The sequence below is a fragment of the Budorcas taxicolor genome, chromosome 2 (assembly GCF_023091745.1).
Source record: "Budorcas taxicolor isolate Tak-1 chromosome 2, Takin1.1, whole genome shotgun sequence".
Taxonomy (NCBI): Eukaryota; Metazoa; Chordata; class Mammalia; order Artiodactyla; family Bovidae; genus Budorcas; species Budorcas taxicolor.
The window spans coordinates 29,185,090-29,210,073 of NC_068911.1; the positions used below are offsets into that span (position 1 = coordinate 29,185,090).

General features: G+C 48.4%; 3 protein-coding genes across 3 annotated transcripts in view; 1 reads left to right on the forward strand and 2 right to left on the reverse strand.

The window, feature by feature from the left end:
- PDXDC1 (pyridoxal dependent decarboxylase domain containing 1) overlaps nucleotides 1-2,586 on the forward strand; it is a 54,786-nt gene extending 52,200 nt beyond the window's left edge. The window contains exons 22-23 of the mRNA XM_052652148.1: nucleotides 66-170; nucleotides 843-2,586. Coding sequence (XP_052508108.1) covers nucleotides 66-170; nucleotides 843-1,096 — 359 coding nt within the window. The 3' untranslated portion in view covers nucleotides 1,097-2,586. The remainder of the gene's footprint in view (nucleotides 1-65; nucleotides 171-842) is intronic.
- Nucleotides 2,587-2,961: 375 nt separating this feature from the next.
- Nucleotides 2,962-18,053, reverse strand: NTAN1 (N-terminal asparagine amidase). Its single transcript, XM_052663960.1, has 10 exons — nucleotides 17,895-18,053; nucleotides 10,876-10,978; nucleotides 10,734-10,799; nucleotides 10,341-10,449; nucleotides 8,538-8,611; nucleotides 7,309-7,362; nucleotides 6,714-6,767; nucleotides 5,395-5,492; nucleotides 3,700-3,813; nucleotides 2,962-3,311 (listed from the first exon to the last, which is right to left on the reverse strand). The coding sequence occupies exons 1-10, from the start codon at nucleotides 17,973-17,975 to the stop codon at nucleotides 3,132-3,134; spliced, it is 933 nt and encodes a 310-aa protein (XP_052519920.1). The 5' UTR covers nucleotides 17,976-18,053; the 3' UTR covers nucleotides 2,962-3,131.
- Nucleotides 18,054-20,824: 2,771 nt separating this feature from the next.
- RRN3 (RRN3 homolog, RNA polymerase I transcription factor) overlaps nucleotides 20,825-24,984 on the reverse strand; it is a 29,102-nt gene continuing 24,942 nt past the window's right edge. The window contains exons 16-18 of the mRNA XM_052659134.1: nucleotides 24,807-24,959; nucleotides 23,927-24,014; nucleotides 20,825-22,815 (exon numbers count right to left, since the gene is read on the reverse strand). Coding sequence (XP_052515094.1) covers nucleotides 22,654-22,815; nucleotides 23,927-24,014; nucleotides 24,807-24,959 — 403 coding nt within the window. The 3' untranslated portion in view covers nucleotides 20,825-22,653. The remainder of the gene's footprint in view (nucleotides 22,816-23,926; nucleotides 24,015-24,806; nucleotides 24,960-24,984) is intronic.

Genomic DNA, 24,984 nt, shown 5'->3' on the forward strand with positions numbered 1-24,984 from the left:
ACGGGCCTCCACAGGGCCCCCTGCACTGGGCGCCTACCCCACACCTCCCTGCCCCCTTCCCGCAGGCTCCCTGGAGTCCACGGAACACACGTACGTCTACAAAGTGCAAGGCTCAGGGGTCACACCGCCTCAGACCCCCACAGGCACTCGCGTTAAACAGAGGCTTCCAGGTACGTCAGTCCCCATGCCTGAGCTCACTGATACTGAAGAACATTGTTCATATTTCCCTGGGGAAAAGACCTTGGCCTCACATAACGCTTCTATGACCTGCATTCCTGTGTTCTTGGTTCTTCAACCCAAAGTTCTATTTCTCTTCATCTAAGAACAGTGGTCCCTGCCCCTGGGCTTCCCAGGTGGCGCTAGTGGTAAGAACCCACCTGCCAATGCAGGAGACTTGAGAGACAGAGGTTCAATCCCTGGGTCAGGAAGACCCCCTGGAGGAGGGCATGGCAACCCACTCCAGCATTCTAGCCTGGGAAATTCCAAGGATAGAGGAGCCTGGGGTGGCTGAGTCAGACACGACTGAAGCGACTGGGCCCACACGCACGTCTCTGCCCCTTCAGCCATCTCTGAGCCTTGGGGAGCCACCTGCGGAGCGTCACGTTTACCGTGTCCACTCCTCTGAGCTTCTCCCAGCTGGGGCTCCCTCACGGTCCCTGGCGCTGGGGGCATGTTAGTGTCCCATCAGCTCTCATTTCTCGCCTCATCACTCAATGCTTCAGAGCCAGGGATCCCTGGGATTTCTGCTGTGATTAAATACAGATCGCTTAGAGCACAGCTGGCTTCTGCCGCAGGGGCACCCTTTCCTGAACCGTCAGTGCTGTTCATTGATCTTCCTCTAGGCCAGAAGCCTTTTAAAAGGTCCCTGCGTGGTTCAGATGCCATCAGTGAGACCAGCTCAGTCAGTCACATCGAAGACTTGGAGAAGGTGGAGCAGCTGTCAGGTGGGCAAGAGGCCTCAGAAGCTAACAGCCCTGAGCGGCACCCAGGGGCGCCCGCCCCTCTGGAAGCCGAGCCGCCTGGAGCCCTCCAAGACGGGGCCCAGGGCCTGCAAGATGACCGCCCGCAGGTAGAAGAGCCAGAGAGCTTAAGATAAAACTCAGTGTTTGCTTGGAGACTGTACTGAATATTGTTTCAGGGAAATGAAGTTATTCTGAAAATGTGAACTGTGCCACATGCTGAGAGAAATTACTGTTATTTGTGCTTAACTGGGATGGTTGCACAAATGTGTGCCTGAGAGCCAGGCCCAGGCGGGCAGTTGACATGTCTGATTTTGTGGGTGTTGTAGAACAACCAACAACTACTGTTTCTGTCTACCCAACTGTAGTAACACCATTTCCCCCCCGTTACCATAAACACTTTTTATTCACAAAAAACATGAGAATTTCCAGTGCCTGCCACTTGAAATACTTGCGCTTCTCTTTCTAAACAGACACATGGAAGATGTTATAGGTTGCACATAGTACGTTCTTGGTGAGACAGCTTTCTAGAACTCTCCGGGTTCCCTGGGGCCCTGCTGCACAGACAGACGGCGATCTCTGCCATCTGTCTTACTTGGTATTCAGTTGGATCAGGTCGCAATATGCAACTGGACTGTCTGGCTTGAAGGAGTGGGCATGATGGGGTTGTAACAGGAGCGTCAAAAGCCCTCTCCTGCACCCCCGCTGCTGCTGCCCTGAGACGTCGGTCAGGGCCGTGTCCACTGAGCGGCGGCAGGTCAGGCTGGACCCGGCACTGCTTCTGGCTCCACTCTGCCGCCAGCCCGTGTCTCCCTTTATATGCTATTTGTAAACAAATTAAAACTCCTCTATTCAGAGTAACTGTACAGACTCTTCTCAACCATATTATATATATATATATATGTATATTTTTAAATACTGGTAAAACTTTTAAATTGGCACAGAAGTACAGACTGTACTCATTTCTATGTTTAATATCTGAAAACTCAACAGATGCTGCTCTTAAGAGCCTCGTATTAAATATGCTGTGTAGCACCTCGTTATGTTGAAATTCTAAATTTAAGTCCACCTCTGACCTGTTCTCACGGGAACTTCTGGAGTCTGTTCACAGCAGCTCAGCCCTTTGGGCCCAACTCAGAAACAAGATCCAGAGGGGCAGCCTTTCTCAGGCTGATCAAGCCAGATGACTGCTGAAATAACTGAAGTAAACCCTTGACTACGGCCCGTTTCTAAGTCCTGCGTCACTTCCTTTACCGTTGGCAGCGGCCCCTGTGCCTTTCAGTCCAGCAGTCAAGCTATGGGAGACCTTAAATGGTGGCAATTCACATGGGGTTTGGGGACTGTCGAATTGAAAGCCTTAGTTATACCATATTAAGCCTATAATTACACTCTGATTTGATGTGATTTCTGACATTTGGCACTTGTCAAAATGCAGTTTTCTTTTCTTCCTGGTGCAAATGATTAACAAGTCTTCCCTGTTTCTTTGGTGCAATGAAGTATAGCAGATAAAATGGGGGAAAGGGAAATTATTACCTTTACAAGATTAATTTTTAAATGTTTTTATATATATTTGAAATTGTTAAATTGGTTTTGCTGAAACAATTTCACCCTTGAGATACTATTTGAATGTTGGTTTCAATAAAGGTTCTTGAAATTGTTCCCAGTTCTTCACTTCATAAATCTTAGCATTAATTGGGCACGGTGACTTCCTTTTGGATAGCAACTTCAAAAGAATAAACGTTTCTAAAAATACGTAATATCAGGTTTGAATCTGATGCTTCTAAAGTATTTTGAGGTTAAAAAAAATCTGAGATGTATAAATTCTCGCCGCTGCATTTTAAACAAACTAAACGACAATTTTTCCTTTATTCACTAATTTAGCAGAATTAGGAAGACTTACCCAGACTTACCCAAGTATCTGAAATAGCTGCTTATGGAATAGTGAGAAAGCCAGCTTCTCCTCTGGCCTCTTAATACTAACCAAGAAGAAAACCTAAACAAATGCCTTTGCCAAAATAAGATTTTATTTTAAAGTCATCTGAAAAACAGGTAAGGAGTAAGGAGAGAGACCTCAGACTGAATGGAGGAAGATTCCAAGTTCACACTCTACCCTGCCCCCGCCAGGGGTCTTTTGCTGTGTCAGAGAGGTGCTTTCTTTGGTAATTCCTATTTTTAGCTTCCTGGGGAAGAGATCTTTTCCCATAAGCCATCTTCATTTTTTTTGTAGAGTAGAGCCTTGTTCCCAGGAAACAGTGTGTTAGCTGGAGAAGGGTGTTTCTTTAAAAACATCAAGGTAGATCTGATATGTTCAACAAAGTGGGGGGGCTCAGCCAGAGGTGACGTGGAAAGGTTCTGGAAAAACAAGATTTGGGGTGTGAGAGGAGAACCGGCTCTGTTCCCTACTTGGATAAAGCTGTCAAGAGTGTCTCTGTGCTCCTTACACATTCATCAGGCTGTTCTCGGATCACTGTATAAATATATATAATATGTAAAGTTACATAAGAAACAGGTGTGCTGGGTCAACGAGAACAAAGCAGATGGCTGCCTGTTGCTCTGCTGCGTAGACATCTACCCAGGATCCACTCAACCCCGACTAACATTAGGAGCAGCTCAGCAGGGTCTGCGAATGGTGCCCTCCACAGACACCGAAGGGAAAGCTGCTGTGGTCTCATCTACACTCTCTTCTTCGACAGATGAGGAAACCAGGGGCCAGAGAGGTGCCCAGCCTGTAGATGCTCACCTCTAGTATCTGCTTATCATCTTGCTGCAACCAGAAATCCACATGGGGAAATGGCATCCAGGAATACGGTCCTATACGAAGTTGCTCTGTCTTTGCATCGTAAATGCTAATCATCTAAAAAAAGAACATTTCAGGGGCAGAATTTAAGGAGTGTTATCAGCAGAAATGCTGCCTTTACTGCAAGCTCCCGTGTCGTCTTGAACTTGAGGCATTTATCTGGTAGAGAAGCTTCTTTCAAGTTTTGTCTCACTGCAACAAGCTGCCGCTTAACTACTTCCCACCAGTCTAGTACTGCACTTGGTGGGCAACAGACATCATTTTGTTTAGTTCTGACAACAGTCCTGCAGGAAGATGGTGTTTTTTCCATTTTGGTTGGAGACCTGAGGCTCAGAGATGGGCCTGCTGCCAAAGTCATGTGTAAGTGTCAGGGCTGGGCTGCAGACCCTGTGTGTCTGATCCAAGGTCATGCCCCTCGCTGCCTCCTTGTTCACACCCCTAAGTCATCTTGGAGATTAAAACCACACATGCCTGTTGCCTCCTCAAGAGAAGGGAAAAGCCAACTCATAAAAATTTGCCAAATGATCAATTCCTTGAATTCTCAAATGTTGCCAGTGGTAGTTTCCAGCTTAACCAGCAATGTTCAATTTTGGTTACTGAGACTACGTCCTGCTGCTGCTGCTAAGTCGCGTCAGTCGTGTCCGACTCTGTGCGACCCCATAGACGGCAGCCCACCAGGCTCCCCTGTCCCTGGGATTCTCCAGGCAAGAACACTGGAGTGGGTTGCCATTTCCTTCTCCAATGCAGGAAAGTGAAAAGTGAAAGTGAAGTCGCTCAGTCGTCTCCGACTTTTAGCGACCCCATGGACTGTAGCCCACCAGGCTCCTCCGTCCATGGGATTTTCCAGGCAAGAGTACTGGAGTGGGGTGCCACTGCCTTCTCCAAATATGTTCTGAATCTTAGCTAAATCAAGACTGTTCTGCTCCCTGAGAGACTGAGAAAGGAAACCTAACAATGTCAAAGGGTTGGCAGAACAGACCACTGGGTCCAGATGTTTCCAGTGAAAATGAAAGCTTTTCCTAAGCAAGCAGACTTCTTTTGGTTGCTCTAATGCAATTTCTGTTTTTTTCACGTTACGCGTTTTTAAAGGATTTTTTTCAATCGTTCCTCAAATAGCATGTCAGTCTTGTTTTTTTTCCCAACTTTTAAAATGAAGGTGTTAGTTAACTAAAAAGACCCAAAGGCAATCAGACTTTTAAACTGATCTGATTATTCTTTGGGGTCATCAATTCATCCCAGCAAACTGCTTTCCAGTGACCTCGTCTGGGGACAGCATGACCTGCAGTAGAGAAAAGAAAAGCCTCTTCTCCCCACTTAGCTCTCCTTTCTTTGCAGTAACTTCACTGGTAAAGCTCTTACAAAGTACAAGGGGTTCATTTTGTTTGGATCTGGATGCAGGGAGAGTCACATATATCCCCAACATCTTCAGGGCACAGAACTGGGGTCTTGCACTTCTAACCTAAAACATTCTTTCTTCTCTATGTGCTATGAGTGTGTGGTGGTTCCTGATCATGGGCAGCTTTCCAGAAGCTGTCAGAAACTTTTCATTTCCAAAGTGGATAAAGCTCAAGGCTTTGGAGTTTGATGCACCGCCCCCTCCACCTTCCCTTCACCCTGTTAAGATGCTGTCGGACTCACTGGTCCTCCTGTTAAAGCTCGGGCGGCCCGCAGCTCCTCCTCCGGACCTCGGTCTTGGAAGGAGGCTCTGTAGATTTCGGCAGTTTTGATGTTGACAGCTGTGAGGACGACAGGACGACTCCAATTGGCAAAAGGAGCTGGTAAGTCTCACACTCATACCATTGCCCGTGATAGGACTGAGCAAAGTTACATGTTGGTAGTCTCTCCCTTGCTGGGAAGGGAGAATGCAATGCTTTGGCCAGGCATCTCACTGAGAAGTGCTGAGGCCCGAGCTGGACCCAGTAAGACCTGGCTCCAGACCAAGGGCCGCCCCCACCCGGGAGACGCGCCATCTCTTCAGGCAGCCCGTGGCAAGGCCTCCCTGCTCAGCCCTGTGACAAGGAAGACAAGCCTTGACAAGACATGGCTGCGGACGTGGCCTGGGATCGGCGCCAGGGCTGGTGGTGTGTGCTGGTTATGACTATTTCTGACATACAAAGGATAGAGAATAAAGCAGTGAACACCTTGCCAAATAAACCAAATGTTAGGGATGTGGCAGAAGCCCTCTGTAGAGACAGCCAGTCTCAGGACTTCCCTGGTGGTACAGTGGTTCAAAATCTGCCTTCCAATGCAGGAGACTCAGGTTCAATCCTTGGTCAGGGAACCAAGATCCCACATGCAGCAGGGCAGTTAAGCCCTCACCTGAACTACTGAGCTCAGGTGCCTCAACTAGAGAGAAGCCCAGGCACCGCAAGAAAAAATCCTACATGCCACAACTAAGCCCAATGCACCCAAATAAATACTTAAAGTAAACAAATAAAGACAGCCAGTCCCAGCCTGTTAAAGCCTCAGGAGTCCCAGGGGCTGTCACAGGAGGAAGGGACACTCTGGCTTTCTTTCAGGCTAACCATCTTTAGCCTGATGGTTTCACTTTGCTTTGTAGGCTCTTTGTTCTCCATCAAAACCTTAATTAGTTCCCTGAGTATAAGAAGATTCAAATTGCCCCATTTCAGCCCCCAGAGTTCTGGCTAAAGAAAAGCAGAGGGGCCTCTTGGGGGAGCAGAGCCCACTGACATCGAGCTGTCCTCTAACCCGGCGAGGCCCAGGCTTTCTATTCACTACCTGTTTCCCTTCACAGTCTAGGACGTGGACATTGTTTCTCCCGTAGATATAAGGTCAGAGAAGGTAAGCTCCTTGCCCAGGCTCGCCCAGCAGATCCAGAGAAGAGTCAGGACCCGGGCCCAAGGCTCTGCCACACTGACAGCTGCGGGCCCACCAGCTGCAGAATCTGCCTTTAATCAGTGTGAGATCACAGACCTTCCACCCAACATGCTACTTACCAATGCCGTAAATTATTGGAAAGTGGCTTTCATTTTCTTCCCGGTCATTTAATTCTAACACATTAAAAAAAAAAAAAGGAATTTTAAGATCTAATTTTAAAGAAATACTAAATAATTGCTTTCATTTTCTATAAACAGAGGCCAAGAAGGAGGCCCCCGCCTGCAAAGGGGGGGGAATCAAAACATGAAAGGGCCCGTGTCCTGTTTCCCAGCCAAGCCTGGGGCGGTCAGATTATTGGAACAAACTGCCCCTCCAGAGTCTGAGTCTCCGGTCACCCACACACGTGGCGGCAGCTCCTAGTGGGACCGGCCCCAACCCTTCCTAGAAAACGGAAGAGGCTGCTGAGAATCCCTCAGAGGAGAGCCCTCAGGGGGTGGGGGGTCAGGATCTCGGCGGAGGCTGCGCGGGATCTGGATGAGGGAGGGCAGGGAGGGCCATGCCAGCAGATATGGGGAAAGCCAGAAGAGGGCAGCAATCCAACGACACGTGGTGCCGTCTGCAACTGAGGCACAGACGCAGGGTCCTGCCTTCAGGGCGAGGGCAAAACATCCCCCAAAGCTGCAGCTTTGCTCTGGGAGGAGTGGCAGAGCTCACCTGTCACACACAACGTCACCAGATGAATGTCATCTTCTTGTCTGTCAAATTCACCTACAACGAGAATTTTAAAACTCATGTCAAAAAAGTTCCCTTAAGTAGCAGAGCATACGCTGAACAAGTCAAGAGGGGGATGGAGGGTGGGATCCACCACCCTTAGACCACAGCCCGGCCTGTCCATCGGAGGCGGATACCCCTGAGCGGATGCCCAGCACCCTGCCTGCCAAGGGTCAGACGCGCGCCCAGCATCGGGCCCAGAGAAAACTCCCACGGAGACTTTCCTTTCTTCTCCCTATTCTGAGAGGCTGGCGGGACAAACAGTCATAAGATTTTAATCTTTCCCTAAAGAACGTTTTTTTCCTGATGGGTCATAAAATCTGACTGTTATGAAACATTTGGAAAGTATAGAAGAGTATAAGGAGTCTGTGGCTTTTGAAGGTGTAAGCGAATGGGCTTTTCCTGCCGATAATCCTAGCACTTAACAGTGTACTTCCTGCCGTGTTTGTCCGTGCACAGCTGAGCTCAGACACCGTGCAGGCACTGCCTGTCTGTACATGTTATTGTTTGTACATGCTATTTTCCCATGCAGTGCAAACCTCTTCGTTGAATATCTTTTAATGGCACATATACCTATGCCTCTATTAGTAGACAGTAGATTTCCTGCTGTAGATAATCTTTTGCCCACCTTCAGGTGTAAATCTCTATGCACACTTCAGATTAATTTTCTTAGAAAAGATTCTCAAAAGAGAAATTACTGGGTCTGTGATGGACCATGATGCCAAAAGGCTTTCCAGGTTCAGGTTTCACCGAAGTACTGCAGGGTGGAAGTATGCCCACCTCGCTGCTTCATGGTTAATCACAGAATGTTGTTTTTTCTCATGGTAGTATTTGCTAATTTAACCAAGAAAAAATAGTATGATCAGGGTTATTTTAACTTTCTGCACATTAACAAGAACATTTCTGCAGGAGGGTGGTGTTTTTTTCCCCACACAATTCACAGGCTTACTGTGAGGCATCACCTGCTGTTTTGAAGGCAAACTATGTCCCCATCCCGTGAGCTCTAAACGTTCAGCTCTTTGCTCTCCAGTGTTTATGGAAGATTTCAAGCTGAGCAGTTTGGGTGGCTCCCAGCAGGTGCGCCCCTCGTAGGTTCTGTACTAATTGAGATTTTCATCTAAGCAAAAATAGGTACACATTTTTATCAGATTTGAGGGGAAAAGTGAACTTACTAAGGAGCTGATGAGTCAGTTTCTGTGACAACTGCCTGTCGTCATTGAAGCCTCCCACGAGGTGTACTTCCAGCCTGGCAAAGAGACCAGAGTGGGTGCTCAGAGGCGGGACGGCTCAGCCTGGCAGGCCTGGGTCTGCCCTGAGCCTCAGCTCCTGGTTCCCGGCCCTGTTCACGCCATGGCGCACACACTGGGGCTCTGCCCGGGGGCCCAGGGGTGCTGTGTCTCAAACATGATGCCACCGGGAGGCAAAAGAAAGAAAGGCTGGTCTGGAAGATAACGATTACATCACACAACTCACCCGCCCTGAGCGGGACGCTTCAGAAACCTCTTAAAAGTCTCGGCCTGGTGCAGGGTCGGGGAGGGACGAGACTGACCCGGCCCTGCGTGGGGGCATCCCTGCCACCAGGAGGCCAGCGTCTTGGAGAGACAGGGGTCTCATCTCCGTTTTACAGAGAAGGAAACTGGTTCAGCGTCTGATGCACATGCTTATCTATGACAGCAGCTTTTTCCTCAGTGCGTCCCCCTGAGCACTGGCCGCATGAGACAGAAAAGCATTCTCAGGGTTCAATAAGCTTGGGAGGCCTCGCCCGCCCCCAGGGCAGCCACCAGGCACACAGCAGAGCACAGCAGCACAGTACAGCTCCGGGAAAACCTACAGCTGGAAAACCCGCATCAACTCTGTTAACCCTGCGTTTCCCAAGCTCACTTCTCTGCTAACTCCAGTCCTCTGCCTGTGACGACCTGGGGACCCGAGCTCAAGAGAGTGCAGCCACCTTTCACACTCCCTTCAACCGACAGAACCCTCCCGAGGAAGGCCCCAGAATCTTCCACGTCAGCAGCTCAGTGTGAAGCATCTGGTGGCCTCGAATCCTCTCTCTCACAACCATGTGCTGAGAACCATGGTCCTGGGCCTGGAGCCCAGTCCAGCTATATGTACTGCCGGGCTCAGTGTCCGACAGGACACAAGGCTGAGGCCAGCCCAGCCGATCACAGACCCGGCAAGGGGAGAGTTAAACTTAAACACAGATCTGTGTTCCATTAGGGAAACTGTGACAGCGAGGAGGCCTTCCTTAAATCCCTGGGATTTGGAGAACGTGTGGATGACTAGACTAGCTCATTCCAGTGAACTGCTGCCCCAGACTTCAGATAAGATGAGAGCCATGCCTGCCAGGCCTGGCGATGAGAGAGAAAGGGGAGGCGACAGTGAGCACCAGCCAGACGGCCGGGCTGGGGTTGCGGCTCCCTTAAGTAGCCACGTGGCTCCTGAGGGCCCACCCTGGGGGCCACACGTGGGAAGCAGTCTGTCACTGGTGAGCAGGCGGGCACTGTGCTGGGCGCCCAGGCGGGCGCCAGCTCTTGCACACAGCCTGCAACACTGACCCCCTTCGTTCCCACCTTCGTTTTCCTCACAGCCCGACCACTACTTAACATCCTGCTTTGCTGGCGTCTCCTCCCCATGGACTGTGAGCCCCGGGGGCAGGGTTTTGTCTCCTCCATTCACTGCGAGGCCCCTGGCACCTATGAGCAGTTCCAGTTCACAGGAAACACTCAACAAACACCTCCTGAAGAAAGGGAGAGATTCCACTGCTGGGGTGCCATAAGGCATCGGCGGACACACAGAGGCCACTGAGAACACAACTGCAGGTTCAAAGTCAGACCCTCCTTCCGGGACCGGCCCCGAGTCCCGTCGTCCACTCTGCCCTGAGCAGCTGCTGAGGCGAGGGCAGGCACCCCAGCAGCTTCCTCTACACGACGGGGCCAAGTTCCCCACATGACGCAACGCAGGAGCGGGGCGCTCACCTTCCACATTGAGTGTGGTCGGAAAAGGATTTTATGGCGTTCATGATCAAGGGGACCTCAGCTTTGGTGTCACTTCCGTCACAGTGTGTCAAGCAGGTAGCCCCATTACCTGAAGAACAAGGGTGAAACGACTCATGTTATTCCCGATGAGAACTCGGGGTGCAGCCCAGGTCTACGCCTGTCCATTCGGACCACCTCATCTTTGAACGGCCTGCAAGAAGGAAAAACAGAGACGTCTGGGCTGCCCAGCCAACCCATCTGACCAGGGCCTCGGGGAGGGGCCATGCAGACGGAGGAGAGGTGAGCGGAGCCAGGAAACGCAAATTGAGACGCTCATGGTCCCATGCGGTGGGTCCAGGTAAGGAACAGTTTCCTGCGTGTCTCTCGTCATACCTGTGTGCCTCAGGACCACAATGTGACAAGTGGTGGCATCATCAGAACCCAGAATGGAGATGGAGCCTGTTTAAAAAAGAAATAAAATAAAATATCCACTAGCCTTTGGGGAGAAGGCCCAATTCACTGGTTCCTAACCTACCATCCTTTGGGGAGGTCACTGCAAGCTCTCTTTGCTGAACATACAGAAGGCCCTGGGGTCCCACTTGTTGAACAGACTGACCTCTGAGAAGTCTGGCTCTTTCCTGTTTAATTAAAAAAAAAAATAAAATAGTGATGGAAATTAGTGAGGATTGCGTAACTAGATAGATAGATGGAGAGAGCCAAAGTGCGCCCTAGGTGGAAACAGACCCTCGTGAGGTCTGAGGTGTGTGTATTATCTGACAGAAAGGCTAAAATAAAAACGCAGTGGGATAAATAAAAACACTACCGTGTGGAACAGTGAAGAAAGCAAGGAAGTTCTGGGTTTTTTTCACCCTAGAGAACAACATTCTAAAACCTATGAAATAAGATGCAAAGATCCTTTTCTACAATTCTTTGCAATTATAAAGAGAATCAGATCAGATGGACTAGTGGAGTGAGTGGTTCAGAAATTACAGCCCTTCTTCACTTTCTTTAAAAATGAGGATGGCTCCAAGCCTTCCCTATGCCCCAACCTAGTAATCCCCCCTCTGGAAACCTGTACTGTAGGAATAACCCCAAAGGCCAATGCGCTTATCCCTGTGTTACTGGGAACGGCACGAAGCTGGACGACAACCGAAAAGGTAAGCAAATTATGCAGAACCGGCTCACAGCTGTTAACCCCACAGTCACAAACAATGAAGACCACGGGAAAGGAGCTTTGAGAAATGGAAAACTGAAGAGCGAGACACAAGAGTGGGAAAAGAAATTAAAGCTGTAAATATGCTATTAGTGCGACAATGCTGAAAACGTTACTACATATAGGGGAGAATACTGGAAGGAAAGCCACTGATATAACCATGATGGCGTTGGAACAAGGCCAACGCACGCCATTTAACTGTCCCAGCTGCCGTCCCTCTATTCTCCAAATGCCCTGTGAGGTAATTATGTTATTACAGTAGAAAACCAGGGGACTTCCCTGGTGGTCCAGCGTTAAGACGCCGAGCATCCCATGCTGGGGGCAGGGGTTGGATCCCTGGTTAGGGAACTAAGACTCCACATGCCACATGGCGTGGCCCAAAAGAAAAAAAAAAAGGCTACAGCAGAGAACCAAACAGGAGAACTCATAAATAAGCAAATTAACGAAAAGGTAGGGTAACATTAGGTGTCCACTGAGTGTCTGTATAAATTCTTATGCAGTAAATCTGGAGCGGGGAAAACTCAGGTGGCCAGTTAGCTCTTCGCCCAGTCGCTCAGTTGTGTCCGACTTTGCAATCCCGGAATGTAGCCCACCAGGCTCCTCTGTCCATGGGATTTCCCAGGCAAAAACACTGGAGTGGCTTGCCATTGCCTTCTCCAGGGGGTCTTCCTGACCCAGAGATCAAACCTGGATGGCCTGCATTGCAGGCAGATTCTTTACTGTCTGAGCCACCAGGGAAGCCCAATTAATTCTTTAATGAGAATTAAATTTTTCTTCAAAAATGTCAAATTGATGCATCACTAAAATGTATCCTAATTTCCTTCTTACTTACAACAAATAAACTCCTCAATAAACAATTTCCTAACCACGTGTGCAAATACAGAGCGTGTAGGTACTTGTCTAGACCGGGGAACATTTTTATAGACTTACACTGGCTGCTGGCCATTCCTCACAGCTGGGGCTAATTTCGGTTAGTGCTGGCTTACCAGACAAAATACAAGAGATAGAAGAGAACATGACAGTCCATTCGGTGAGTTATAAAAAGTCCTCTTCTAATGAACTTCCACTAATGAGAAGCAAGGCAGCAGTCACTGAGGAACTACAGTGAGAAGCAGTGAGGAACGACTTCAGACAGGAATTGAACTGGGGATTAGCAGATGCAAACTATCACATACAGAATGGGTAAACAGTAAGGTCCTAACTGTATGTAGCACAGGGAACCAGTCAGTGTCCTGTAATAAATGATAATGGAAAAGAACATGAGAAAGAATATAAATACATAAAACTGAATCACTGCTATACAGCAGAAATTAATACATCGCAAATTAACTATACTTCAATTTAAAATATTTTTCTAAAAAGAAAGGAACAAGGACCGAATGAAGCACAGTGTGCGATCCGAGGCCTGGAGTCAAAGAGAAAGAAATGCAGCCGATGGTGCAAAAACTCACACCTCAGAGCAGTGAGCGCTCTTCCTTTTCATACCACTTCTCACCTCAATTCAAGGTAAGATAATGGAGAACGCAGAATTTCTTTTTTTTTTATCATTCCTTTAATACTCACCTCCTTTGGTTCGTTTCAGGGAGAGGGAGGGAGGAGTCAAGGCAAATTTTTACCGCTCCTTTTCACAACTGGGTCACCACCCAAAAGCAAAGCTATTTCTGAGAAATGAATTATCACTTGTTTACCTAAGAACCCCAAATCACAACGTCTCTGATCTACAGTGCCTACTGTTTCCCAGAGAAACAGAAGCGCGCTGATCGGGAGAGAGGACGGCCTGAAAGGGAAAACAGCGACGCTGGTCTGTCACGTTCAAAAAGGAAAAGAAGATTAGCTCAAGTTCTCCTCTAAGCAAAAACACACAGCCCTACTATATAAACTCGTATCCCTTCTGAAATAAAAGCAGCCCAGGTTTTTTTGAATGTTCTGAACGCTCAGATTCACACATACACACACCCCAAACACACCCCCAAAACCTTTTCCCTCAGTCTCTCTTGCTACTGCTCATCCTCATTTCTCAATTCCTATCTGAGGGCACTGTCCTCTTATCCCCAGGGTCAGTGCACTTGTTTCAGAAAAGGGCCAGACGGTAAATATTTGGGGCTTAGCAGACCATGCAGTTTCAGCTCCTCAGTGTGAAATCAACAGAGGACACGTGACAAATGGCCGTGTCCCCAGAAAATATTTATGGGTGACAATGAACACTGAATTTCATGAGACTTCATGTGTCACGAAGTGACTTCATATTTCACATATCAGGAAGCATTCTTTTCTTTCCCCTCATCATTTAAAACTGTAGAAACCACTCTGGGCTGGTGGGTCATCCACCAACAGAACACGGCCCGTGGCTGTAGCTGACTGTCCCAGGGTTCACCCATCGCTGGGGTGCAACCCCAGAGGACAACTAAGTCCCCCTCACCCCTCTGCCAGACTCTGTCTTTCTTCCTTCAAAAACAGGAAAGCAAGTATGAAAGCACCGCCCAGCCCAGCCCTCGGGACTGAGCCTTCTTCCCCCAAAAGGGCCCTACCCCATCGCCGTCCCGTCTTCCCTCACACCTGCTGTTGTAGCTGTGTAGTCTCTCGGTCGTGTCTGACCCTCTTTGTGACCCCATGGCCTGTAGCCCACCAGGCTTCTCTGTCCATGGGAGTTCCCAGGAAAGATAACTGCAGTGGGCTGCCATTTCCTCCTCCAGGGGATCTTCCTGAGCCAGGGATCGAACCTGCGTCTCCTGCATTGGCAGGTGGCTCCTTTACTGCTGAGCCACCTGAGAAGCCCAAGAAATGGGAGCCCGATGGCACTCTGGCCGAGAACAGGGCCCGGGGCCTCCTGTGTGGGAGGTGAGAATTCTTCCACTGAACCCCATGCGCCTCTCGCCTCAATTCCTGCAACTCGTGCCCCCAGCGAAAAGTACAAGGCATGACAATGCAGGGGGGCGGGGGGCGCCCCCCACTCACTCCTGGAGTGACTGACCTGGGCAGAGCCTGAGCCCCTGTGCTTCATCCCGTCCTCTGAGAAACGAGGCCACTGCTTAGGGTGTGGGAGGATTAACTGGGAGCAGGCCTGCGGGGAGTGGCTGTCCCTACTCCCCACCTCTGCTCCCCGGTCCTGACCCCGAGGTCTCCCATACCCACTCTGTCCTTGGGATGGCTGCCTGCATCCTTGCTTCAAAACACTGGTTCTGTTACAGGGTTTTTGTGCTCAAAAAGCCCTTCAATGGGATAATTACAGGGATTTATAAAGATTCAGCTCTGTGAATGTTCCTAAAGGGGAAAGAGCAGAAATGTCTCGCATGCTTAAAAGCAGGAACTACATTATGTGGAATTCCATGGGACCGTTAAGTCTCAAGGTGCTGGGGACCGGATTCTGAGCATCCAGAGGCTGGATAAGAGCGGAAGCTCTGGACCGCACCATCCGAGGGTGCTCTCCGCGGGGACGGCGGCATCTGCACCTGCTGTCTCATCTTGTAGCCGCTGTCACTCATGACTGTCGAGCACTAGAAACATGGCTAGTGTGACTGTGTGTGTGCTCACGATGCTTCAGTCGTGTCTGACTCTTAGCGACCCCATGGACTGCAGCCCGCCAGGCTCCTCTGTCTGTGGGATTCTCCAGGCAAGGATACTGGAGTGGGTTGCCCTGCCCTCCTCCAGGGGATCTTCCCGACCCCACAACAGAACCCGCATCTCCTGCGTCTCCTGCACTGCAGGTGGATTCCTGAACCACTGAGCCACTTGGGAAGCGCAGTGTGACTGAGGAGCTGATTTTTTCATTTTATCGAATTTTGTTGCTAAGTCACTTCAGTCATGTCTGACTCTGTGCGACCCCAGAGACAACAGGCCACCAGGCTCCCCCGTCCTTGGGATTCTCCAGGCAAGAACACTGGAGTGGGTTGCTATTTCCCATGAATTTTAACTAAATGTAAACTGCCACCTGTGGCCAATGGCTACGGTACTGAGCAGCGCTGCTCCAGAGGCAAAGGCCAACCCGCCAGGGTTCACCTCTCGCAGCATGCAAAACCTTGGGCAACTTACTCCACGCTCCGTGCCTCAGAGTCCCCAGCTGTAAAATGGGAACAGTATTAGTACCTGCCTCCTAGGGCTGGGATGCTTGGCGAGCTCCACAGCAGTGCTATTACTGTTGCTGCTGTTATTATTACCCTACGCTAAACACAGCTATAGACGGGCTGGTAACCGCTGCTACTGCATACTCACAACCTACTGTCACAGGAAAAAGGACACCTTATGGAACAGAGCACACAGTACGCTATCATGTAAAAAAGGACATCATATACAACGAAAAACCTCTGTAAGGATATTCACCGAAGTGTGAAGCATAGTTGTGGTCACAGATTCCTTTTCCTTCTTTTTGAGACTTCTATTTTCTTACCAAGGGGATACTACTTGCTATTAAACAAATAATAATTAAACCTTTCATTTCTCTACACTGTGTGTCAGCTGAACGACCCATCTAAACCTCTGCAACCTACGTATGACTGACCTCTCCCGGCTTGCCTCCCATTCTGCCCTCCTGCCCTCTGTGCCAGGCCCTCCTGCCCTCTGTGCCAGGGAAACCAGTCAGTTCACCCGCCCTCAGAGCCCCTCCTGCCCTTCCCAGGGGCCGGGGGGCACAGTCCAGTTGGCCCAGTGAGAATGCCTCCCCTCTCCCCTTAGGCCGCCGCCTGTGGAAGCGGCCGCCCACCCCGGCCACACTCCTGTAAGGCAAACTGGTCCCCACTCCACAGCCTTTCTAGGCCGAGTCTCCCCAGAGGCCAAACCTCCCTTCTAGAGGTTCCTGGTATCCCACCTCATTCCCCTTCTCTCCACACTTAGGGTGCTGCCTTGGACTAACTTTTTCATAGAAACTTTCTAACAGACATAAAAATAGAGTGTCACTACGTTCTTTAGGCAGCTGCAACTTCTTCCCCTTTGAGTCCCAGTCCCAACTTCAGCAGTTAAGTGACACAGCACAAGGAAGGAAAGTGCTTAACACGATGACTAGTGTCCGCTGGGCGCCCAGTACGTGCTGGCTGATATTACTACGGCTTTCTCGAAATGTAAGTCGAGAATCACAGAGTTGTCCCCTCGTCCCTTGTCAGTAACATCGCCTCATCTTTCGGGGGTCATTCTGCTCACCTGTTTGTGTAACACATATTTACAAAGCACAGATTCATGGCCAGGGTCTGCCCTAGGCTCTGAGTATACAAAGGGAAGATGCATACTCTGCCTTCAGGAAGCTTACGTTCTCGCAAGGGGAGGCGGAGATCAAGGGAAAATAAAACAAGCCTGCTGGACAAGATCATTACACACCGCCCAAGTGGTACAGAAGAAACCTCAAGAATATCTTTCCTAAGCCCACAGACTTGGCCAGATTCCTGAGCTTCACTTTGCAGAGTGAAAAGGCGCATTCTCCCCTGTACGGCACTTAATTAACAGTTAATGGTGTTTGAGCCACTCTGTGGCTAAAAAACATAAAAACCATCCCCACCCCATACATACCCTGACTGTGAGGAAAGAGGCAAAGGCCATAGGGGCCATAGGGGCCATGAGGGGCTCAGCGGGCATCTCTTAAATCCATGAAATGGGTTGAACTGGATCTGAGGCAAGTGGGAGGTTTGGTTCCGATTTTTTTTTTTTACAGTAAAAACCGTTTTCCAAACAGTCTCTGCTTATGCATGGAATAAGGGTTCAGAGGTCTATGTAAGGACAAAAGCAGGAAACAAAACAAAAAAACCTTCCATAGGGTGTGGTCCTCAACACAGCCCAGCGGGGCGAAAACACCGAGGGCCCTTCCTTCCTTCTAAAAATACCCGGGAGCCCCACACCGCGGGGCTAGAAGCCCAGGGGACCCGCCGGGATGCCCCTGCCCACACCCGGAACAGCCTCCAGCTTCCTGAAACCCCCAGGAAGGTGGTACACTCACCGCGGGTGGGGATGCGCGGCGAGGGAGCGACCCAGGACGCTGCCCAGATTCGCCTAAACGGGTCAAAATCCGGACTGGGGGGCTGGGACCGCCCTATATGTGAGAGGGGGTCCCGGCGTGTCCTCCAGCCGCGGTGCTGGGCGACCTTGGGCAAGTCACCTAACCTCTCTGGGCCCCCATCCCCTCCTCTGGAAAAAGAGGGGGGCCTCCGCAGATGCCCTGTAAGGTCCAAAGAAGGTAAAAGCCCCACAGACGCCTCAAGCCCGCGCTCCGGATGTGCCGACAGCACCTCAGCTGCGCCAAGTTTCGAGCCTGACTCCGGGGAGAGCTGGTGGTGCCGGCGGCGGCGGGCTGAGGACGGCTCTGGCCCGCCTGCAGGTTCCCTCGGGCCCGCCTCGTAGCCCCCCGCCCGGGCCCTGCTCACCTCCAGAAGCGGGTGGGCTCGGACCAGGTCCCCGGCGGACTGCGGCAGCCGCACTCGCCGCCCGTCCACGAGCAGCGGCATCGCGGAGGCGGCCGCCCGGGCAGGCCCAGGGAGGCAGCGGCCTCCCCACCCAGGGGCCGCCCTCCGCCCCCAGCCTCGGGCAGCCCCGCCCCGGCCCGCCGCGCCGCGCGTGCCTCCGGGAAATGGAGTCCGACGGAGGCGCAGTCCCCAGAGGCTAACGAAACCTAGAGCGGGGTCGCAGGGCCCCATGGGAAACGTAGTACAAACCGGAGGGAGCCCCCCTCCTCCGCAAGGGGCGCTGGGAAATGTAGTCCTGAAAGCGTGGAAAGACACGCAGGATGGGGAGGAGCCGCGCTTCTCCAGAGGGCCTTTGCGCTCAGCTCCAGGCTCACAGGAAAAGGCAATGACACCCCACTCCAGTACTCTTGCCTGGAAAATCCCAAGGACGGAGGAGCCTGATAGGCTACAGTCCATGGGGTCGCTAAGAGTCGGACACGACTGAGCGACTTCACTTTCACTTTTCACTTTCACGCGTTGGAGAAGGAAATGGCAACCCACTCCAGTGTTCTTGCCTGGAGAATCCCAGGGATGGGGGAGCCTGGTGGGCTGCCGTCTGTGGGGTCGCACAGAGTTGGACACTACTGAAGCAATTTAGCAGCAGCAGCAGCGGCAGCCAGGCTCACAATGCAGCCAACCTGGCCTGAGTTTGGGCACTGGGGTCGCCTAAGTTCATCATAGTGAACTAGAGAAAGTCTGCGAACCTGCGTGTTGCTTCAAAGGGCTGTATTTAATGATTAACATAAACTGTTTAAAGATGAAAAAATGGACCCTCTAGTTTGCTAGCCCCACACATTTAGAGATCGCTAATAATGATCTCTTTCAGATCATGGCTTCCCAGGCGGCGCAGGTGGTAAAAGAGCCTGCCTGCTAACGCAGGAGACTAAAAAGCTGCGAGTTCGATCCCTGGGTTGGGAAGACCTCCTGGAAGAGGAAAGAGCAACCGACTCCATGACTCCTGCCTGGAGAATTCAATGGACAGAGAGCCTGGTGGGCTACAGTCCATAGGGTCTGTAGAATCAGACGCGAGTGAAGAGACTTAGGACACAAGTAGGCACAATAATGCTTGATGCTTGACATTAAATAGGCACTAAGAGATGGGCTGCATCCGGTCCCATCACTTCATGGGAAATAGATGGGGAAACAGTGGAAACAGTGTCAGACTTTACTTTTTGGGCTCCAAAATCACTGCAGATGGTGACTGCACCCATGAAATTAAGACGCTTACTCCTTGGAAGAAAAGTTATGACCAACCTAGAAAGCATATTCAAAAGCAGAGACATTACTTTGCCGACTAAGGTCTGTCTAGTCAAGGCTATGGTTTTTCCTGTGGTCATGTGTGGGTGTGAGAGTTGGACTGTGAAGAAGGCTGAGCGCCAAAGATGCTTTTGAACTGTGGGGTTGGAGAAGACTCTTGAGATTCCCTTGGACTGCAAGGAGATCCAACCAGTCCATTCTGAAGGAGATCAACCCTGGGATTTCTTGGAAGGAATGATGCTAAAGCTGGAAGCTCCAGTACTTTGGCCACCTCATGTGAAGAGTTGACTCATTGGAAAAGACTCTGATGCTGGGAGGGATTGGGGGCAGGAGAAGAAGGGGATGACCGAAGATGAGATGGCTGGATGGCATCACGGACTCGATGGACATGAGTCTGAGTGAACTCCGGGAGTTGGTGATGGACAGGGAGGCCTGGCGTGCTACGATTCATTGGGTTGCAAAGAGTCGGACACGACTGAGCAACTGAACTGAACTGAAGAGATGGGCTAAGAACCCTGGGAGTAAAGACCAGCAAAATGCCCTACAGACCCTACTGAGGACAGGTACACTGGTGTGAGGCTTCTCACCTTGGAGCCAATACTATTCAAATAGATCCGACTCCACAATGAACAAAACAATTTTAGAAAAGTCATAACGGTGAGATGATCAAGGGGGACGCACTTCACACAGAGCAAAAATTATCAGACTGTCTCTAGGATGCTGCAGTAAGCACTGCCTGGCAGGCAGAGCCTTCAGACCCTTCTCCTCCGGTTGAGTTTAAGTTGGTACCAAATAGGTAAACATGGGAGAAATGGAAGCTATCTTCGCCTTGAAAAGACTTTTCCATGCTTCCTGCATAACTTTCTCCCAAGGTGGTGAAACAACTGACTTTACATGAACATTCATCAAATCCTCACAACCATGAAGTAGTTATTAGTAATTTCCACTTTTATTTTCAAAGTGGAGCTCAGAGAGACTAGGTAACTTGCTCAGGGTCACACCTCAGGAAGAAGACAGGTCTGACACCCTCGACACTTTGTAAGTCCTTTCACATCTGTAAGAATTAGCCACTTCTCATTAAAGAAGGCCCACCCATAGCTGGCAGACAAAATGATGGACCCTGGGACTCCTACTCCATTGAAAGCCTGCTTTTGAGTACGAGGGATAGAAAAATCCTGTTTTCACATAATTCCAAAGATTAAACAACTTTTTTTTTTCACAGATGTTCCTTAAAACCCTGTAACTTTCTGGAAGTGTTTGTTCTCCTTGGACCAGTTGGGTGGGATGCCCTCTAGACGCACCTGGAAGTGATCCTCATCACCAATATGCAACTATTTCTGAGTACTTGCAACCTGGCCTTCCCTGGTGCCCCAGTGGTAAAGAATCCACCTGCCAATGCAGAAAACGTGGGTTTGATCCCTGGGTTGGGAAGATCCCCTCCAGTAGGAAATAGCAATCCACTCCAGTATTCTTGCCTGGGAAACCTCATGGACAGAGAAGCCTGGTGGGCTATAGTCCATGGGGTTGCAAAAGTCAGACACAACTTAGTGACTAAACAACAACTTGCAAACACACTGACAATTATTTTTGCCTCTTTAATAAAGTCTCAGTTTAGTAAAGTCTCAATTTCAGTTTTCTATTGCAAAATGGTGCTTTAATACAGTAGATCAATTAAGGAGAAAAAAAACACAGAAATCAAAAGAACGTTAATGTGACAAGCCTCTTTATCAGGGTATCTCCCTTTACCCAAGGTGGTGAAACAACCGACTTTACATGAACGTTCATCAAATCCTCACAAGTAGTTATTAATTTCCACTTTTATTTTCAAAGTGGAGCTCAGAGAGTGTAAGAACAAAAGTTCCAAGTTAACCATGTCACTGTTTTATCCTCACAATAGATTTTTTTTTCCAACTCCTTTGAAATTTTAGACTTCTATGTAAATATATCCTTCTACATTAAAGCTATTCCCCAACTCACAGAGACTCCACTCACCATTAATTTCTATAGACACATTTTCAATCACTCATTTTATGCACTATACAAAAATCCCATCTTTTTGTCTGCAGTTAAAAAGAGAACCTAAAGGCTCTCAAAGGACCTTCCACCAAGTCACCAAAAGAAAATCACCAATATCCCAAACTTTTTAAAACAATAAAAATTTGTTTTTCAAAAACGTATTTACAGACTGAAGCTCCAAATTCTACATTGCCATCAATGTAATAAACGAGCATACAAAGCCCTAGGAAAGAGAAAAGTATTTCATTACAAAATATTTGTGATCAAGAAAATATCGCTTAACTTTAAATAAAGAATAGGAAAAGTGACAGTAAAATAAATATATTTAAAGATGTCCATTTTCACAAATAACAAAAAAGTACACAGATAACAAATGAAGCTAAAATATGCAGGAGCTTCAAAATGACTCTAGCAGCGCTTGCATAAGTCTGTTATACAGCAATGTTGTTTAGACTCCTCTCTCTCAGTGTTTGGTTATAAAAATACAAAAAGAGACTCAAGAGAGGAGGATTTCAGTGAGCTGGAATTCATGATACAATGAATAGCCAGTAGACAGGGACTGCGTTGTAACCCTGGCCTCTTGTTGCTAGCAAAACCATTCCACCAAATAACCTAAAATCCCCTCTCTTCCCCCACTTTTGGACAAAGGAATTCTTAGTTACCAACATAACATTCCACTACAAACAAGTAGTTCCAGTTCTAACTGCACTCTTGGGAGCCTCAAGATAAAATACTGTGTTTTATAAAAGTTCAACCCCTCTTTTAGTCAATGTGAATTACATTAACCCAGAACTCCATTTTTCCTCTTAAATCCATTTTTACACTCACAAATGTATGATCTGTCTGATTCTGCTTCTCTAAATCCTCTCTCTCTCCCTTCACGCGTCTATTGGTTTCTGAAGTCCTTGGAGATCTCCTTTAGTGCCAGCTCCAACCTGCAGCATCCAGGACCAGCCCTGGCCGCCTCCCTCATCTGTCCTCGTATGTTCCCTGCACCCCACTGAAACTCCAGAACACAAATGCAATTAGGCAGAGGGTACACAGTGTATCCAAAATAGTTAAACTCATTCTGAAGATTTTAAAGAGCATCCTACAGGACTTTTCAGTGAAAAGATATCATGTCAACAAACTCTTGTAAGTATGAGCCAAGCTTTCAACATTTATCACCAACTCCACTATAAAATATTGCACATGGTACTCTGTCTTTTCCTTTAGTCTCTACAGGAACAAAACAGAAAAAAAAAAAAAAAAAAGAAGAAAACAAAAAACCCAACCACATCTGTTCAGATACCAGAGTAAGTCTAACTTGAAAGTGAGATGCCTGAAGCATGTACTCGCTCAAGTTCAAAGAAACACTCAAACAGGATGAAACCCAGTACTGAAGGGCCCTACGGGAGGAGTGTCAGCCTCAGTCACAAATCCTTGTGACCAGGGGGGACTGGTCCGGCAGGTATAAGACAGGTGGGGAGCCCACACTACTTGAAGGGCTGCGGAAATGTGCGTCAAAGGAGCTCGGTGTAATTCCAACTTCACCTTTCAAAAAATCGTCTTCCTCATCTTCTACCACCTCCTGCACAAAAACAGAGATTACAAACAAGATTGCAAGCAGCAGTTTGAAATGCTTTCAAGAATTCCTTTCCTCAGGAATGTGCTACTTCTAGAGAAAAAAAAGAGTGAAGAAAAAAAAAATCTTCATTTTGAAGGCTTCCTCTGATGCATACTTCTTTGTTACAAACCACTCACACAATTGCTCATGACACATTGTGAACATCTCTTTAAAATCTGATTTTTTTTTAAACAGATTTTAAGTTCAAGGAGGACAGGTAACATCATATATCACTCTTGCTCAATCTAACGTAACATGGAATGAATAACCACCTTCCTCAAATGCAAAATTTAAAGAAAAAATAAAAATAAAAAGCATTCCAATGATAACTTATGAAAAAGAAAGCCATATTAAATCTGATTTTTAATGAAGAAATGAATGTGCCACAAAGAAACAGATGGTGACATTCCTATCTTCACCACCTATTCATGAAGACCTACAAAATTAGTGTGAACTTCTGGGGATGTTTCAGCAATAAGCAAATCTGAGACTGTTTCTTGGTGGTAACTATCAAGTGGTAAAGATCTAAATTTGTTAAGCTGATTTTTAATTATCCTTCACGTAGAGTCAGCATGTGAGATATCTGGTTTGAACAATTCATTAAAAAGCAAGCAGGACTTCCCTTGTGGTCGAGTGGTTAAGAATCCACTTGCCAATGCAGGAGACACAGGTCCAACCTCTGGTCTGGGAAGATCCCACTGCTGCGGAGCAACTAAGCTCTCGCGCCACATCCACGGAAGCTCGCGCACCTGAGCCCATGCTCCGCAGCAAGAGAAGTCACTACAGTGAGAAACCCACACCCCACAACAGAGTAGCCCCTGCACATCCCAACAACAGAAAACCCACACAGCAACAAAGACCCAGCACCGCCAAAAATAAATATATAAATCTTTAACAAACAAACAAACAAAAGGCAAACACTCTTCTCATAAGAACATAACCTCAGTGCGGTGTTCCGTAATGGCTGAATGAACAAATGTAGCATTCAAATGTAGCACTGCCTTTAACTCTTACTGTGATCTGTAGCCACATAGGAGATTCCCAGAAAGTGTACTGAAATCACAACTTTATTTACCTTTTTAATGGGTTTCTTAAACTCCTGAAGCTCTTCCGCACTCATGTCTTCCCATATCTGATAAAGAGGATCAATGAATTTCTTTGACCTGTCAAAAAGATCACATTTCAAAATCAAATTAAATAAACACTAACAGCGAAAGTCATATATTTATTACCTCTTTTCTCACAAGATCCAAAATGAAAAAGTAAAAACTATAACTCAAACAACAGTGTCCAAAAATACCCTACGCAGGATCTGTTAACGTGGCTTCTTTGTAAGAGCACATCCACTCACACAGATGGAGTATTACACCGACTGTTTCTCATTTTTTCAAGTGAAAACTACTTCGACTGTGCAAAGATTGACAGTGAGTTATAGTATGTTCAAACTGAAGGTGAAACTATTATTCTAGAACTTCCTTTGCTGTTAGTTACAGACTGTCATAACAGAAATTCTGCTTCCTTAAATACATGCGAAGTGAAGACTGGCCTGAGGTTTTCTATAATTACCCATCCAGATAAATCACTTGGCATTTGCTTAATCGTGCAAGACTATGGGATGTGGTCTCTAGAGGAAGGAACGAGTCATTTGGGAGAAATTTATGAGCAAAGAAAAGGCAGCATCCTCCTTCTCCAGCCTCTTCTATGTTCAAACCAACAAGTTTCAAGGATGACAAAAACCCCTTGGTATCATCTGGGCTCCTACTAAGGTAGACCCTCAGCAGCCTCAAACTGGCTTTTCCACACTGGGCCTGGAATACACACAAGGAGACCAGGAGACCCTGTCAAAGGCTAGGAGAGCCACGCATGACAAAGAAACCCTAAGTGCTGATCCTGGGAAAGGCATATACACACCACATTTAAATTCACCACCGAAAGGGCGACTGTGTAACACCCACCTCTTCAGCACACAAGGATCAAAGGGGAAGAAGGTGTCCAGTGGGTTCGTACAGGTCTGCACCGAGTCCCCCCCAGCAGTGTTTCTGATAACGGGCAGCATCTGGCGGTTGTTCCTCTCAATAAGAGTGTAGCAGAAGACAAGCTGGTATTTGCTGTGGAACAAAACCAACACCGACA

Bases quoted from the DNA above. Each gene is read 5' to 3' on its own strand.
- NTAN1 (XM_052663960.1), bottom strand. From the start codon at position 17,975: ATGCCGCTGCTCGTGGACGGGCGGCGAGTGCGGCTGCCGCAGTCCGCC. The intron at 10,800-10,875 runs GTAGGTTAGGAA...TTTTTTAAACAG, and splicing joins AGTGACCTCCCCAAAGGATG to GCTCCATCTCCATTCTGGGT. The intron at 3,312-3,699 runs GTGAGCATCTAC...TTGTTTTTCCAG, and splicing joins ATGATAAGCAGATACTAGAG to AACCTTTCCACGTCACCTCT.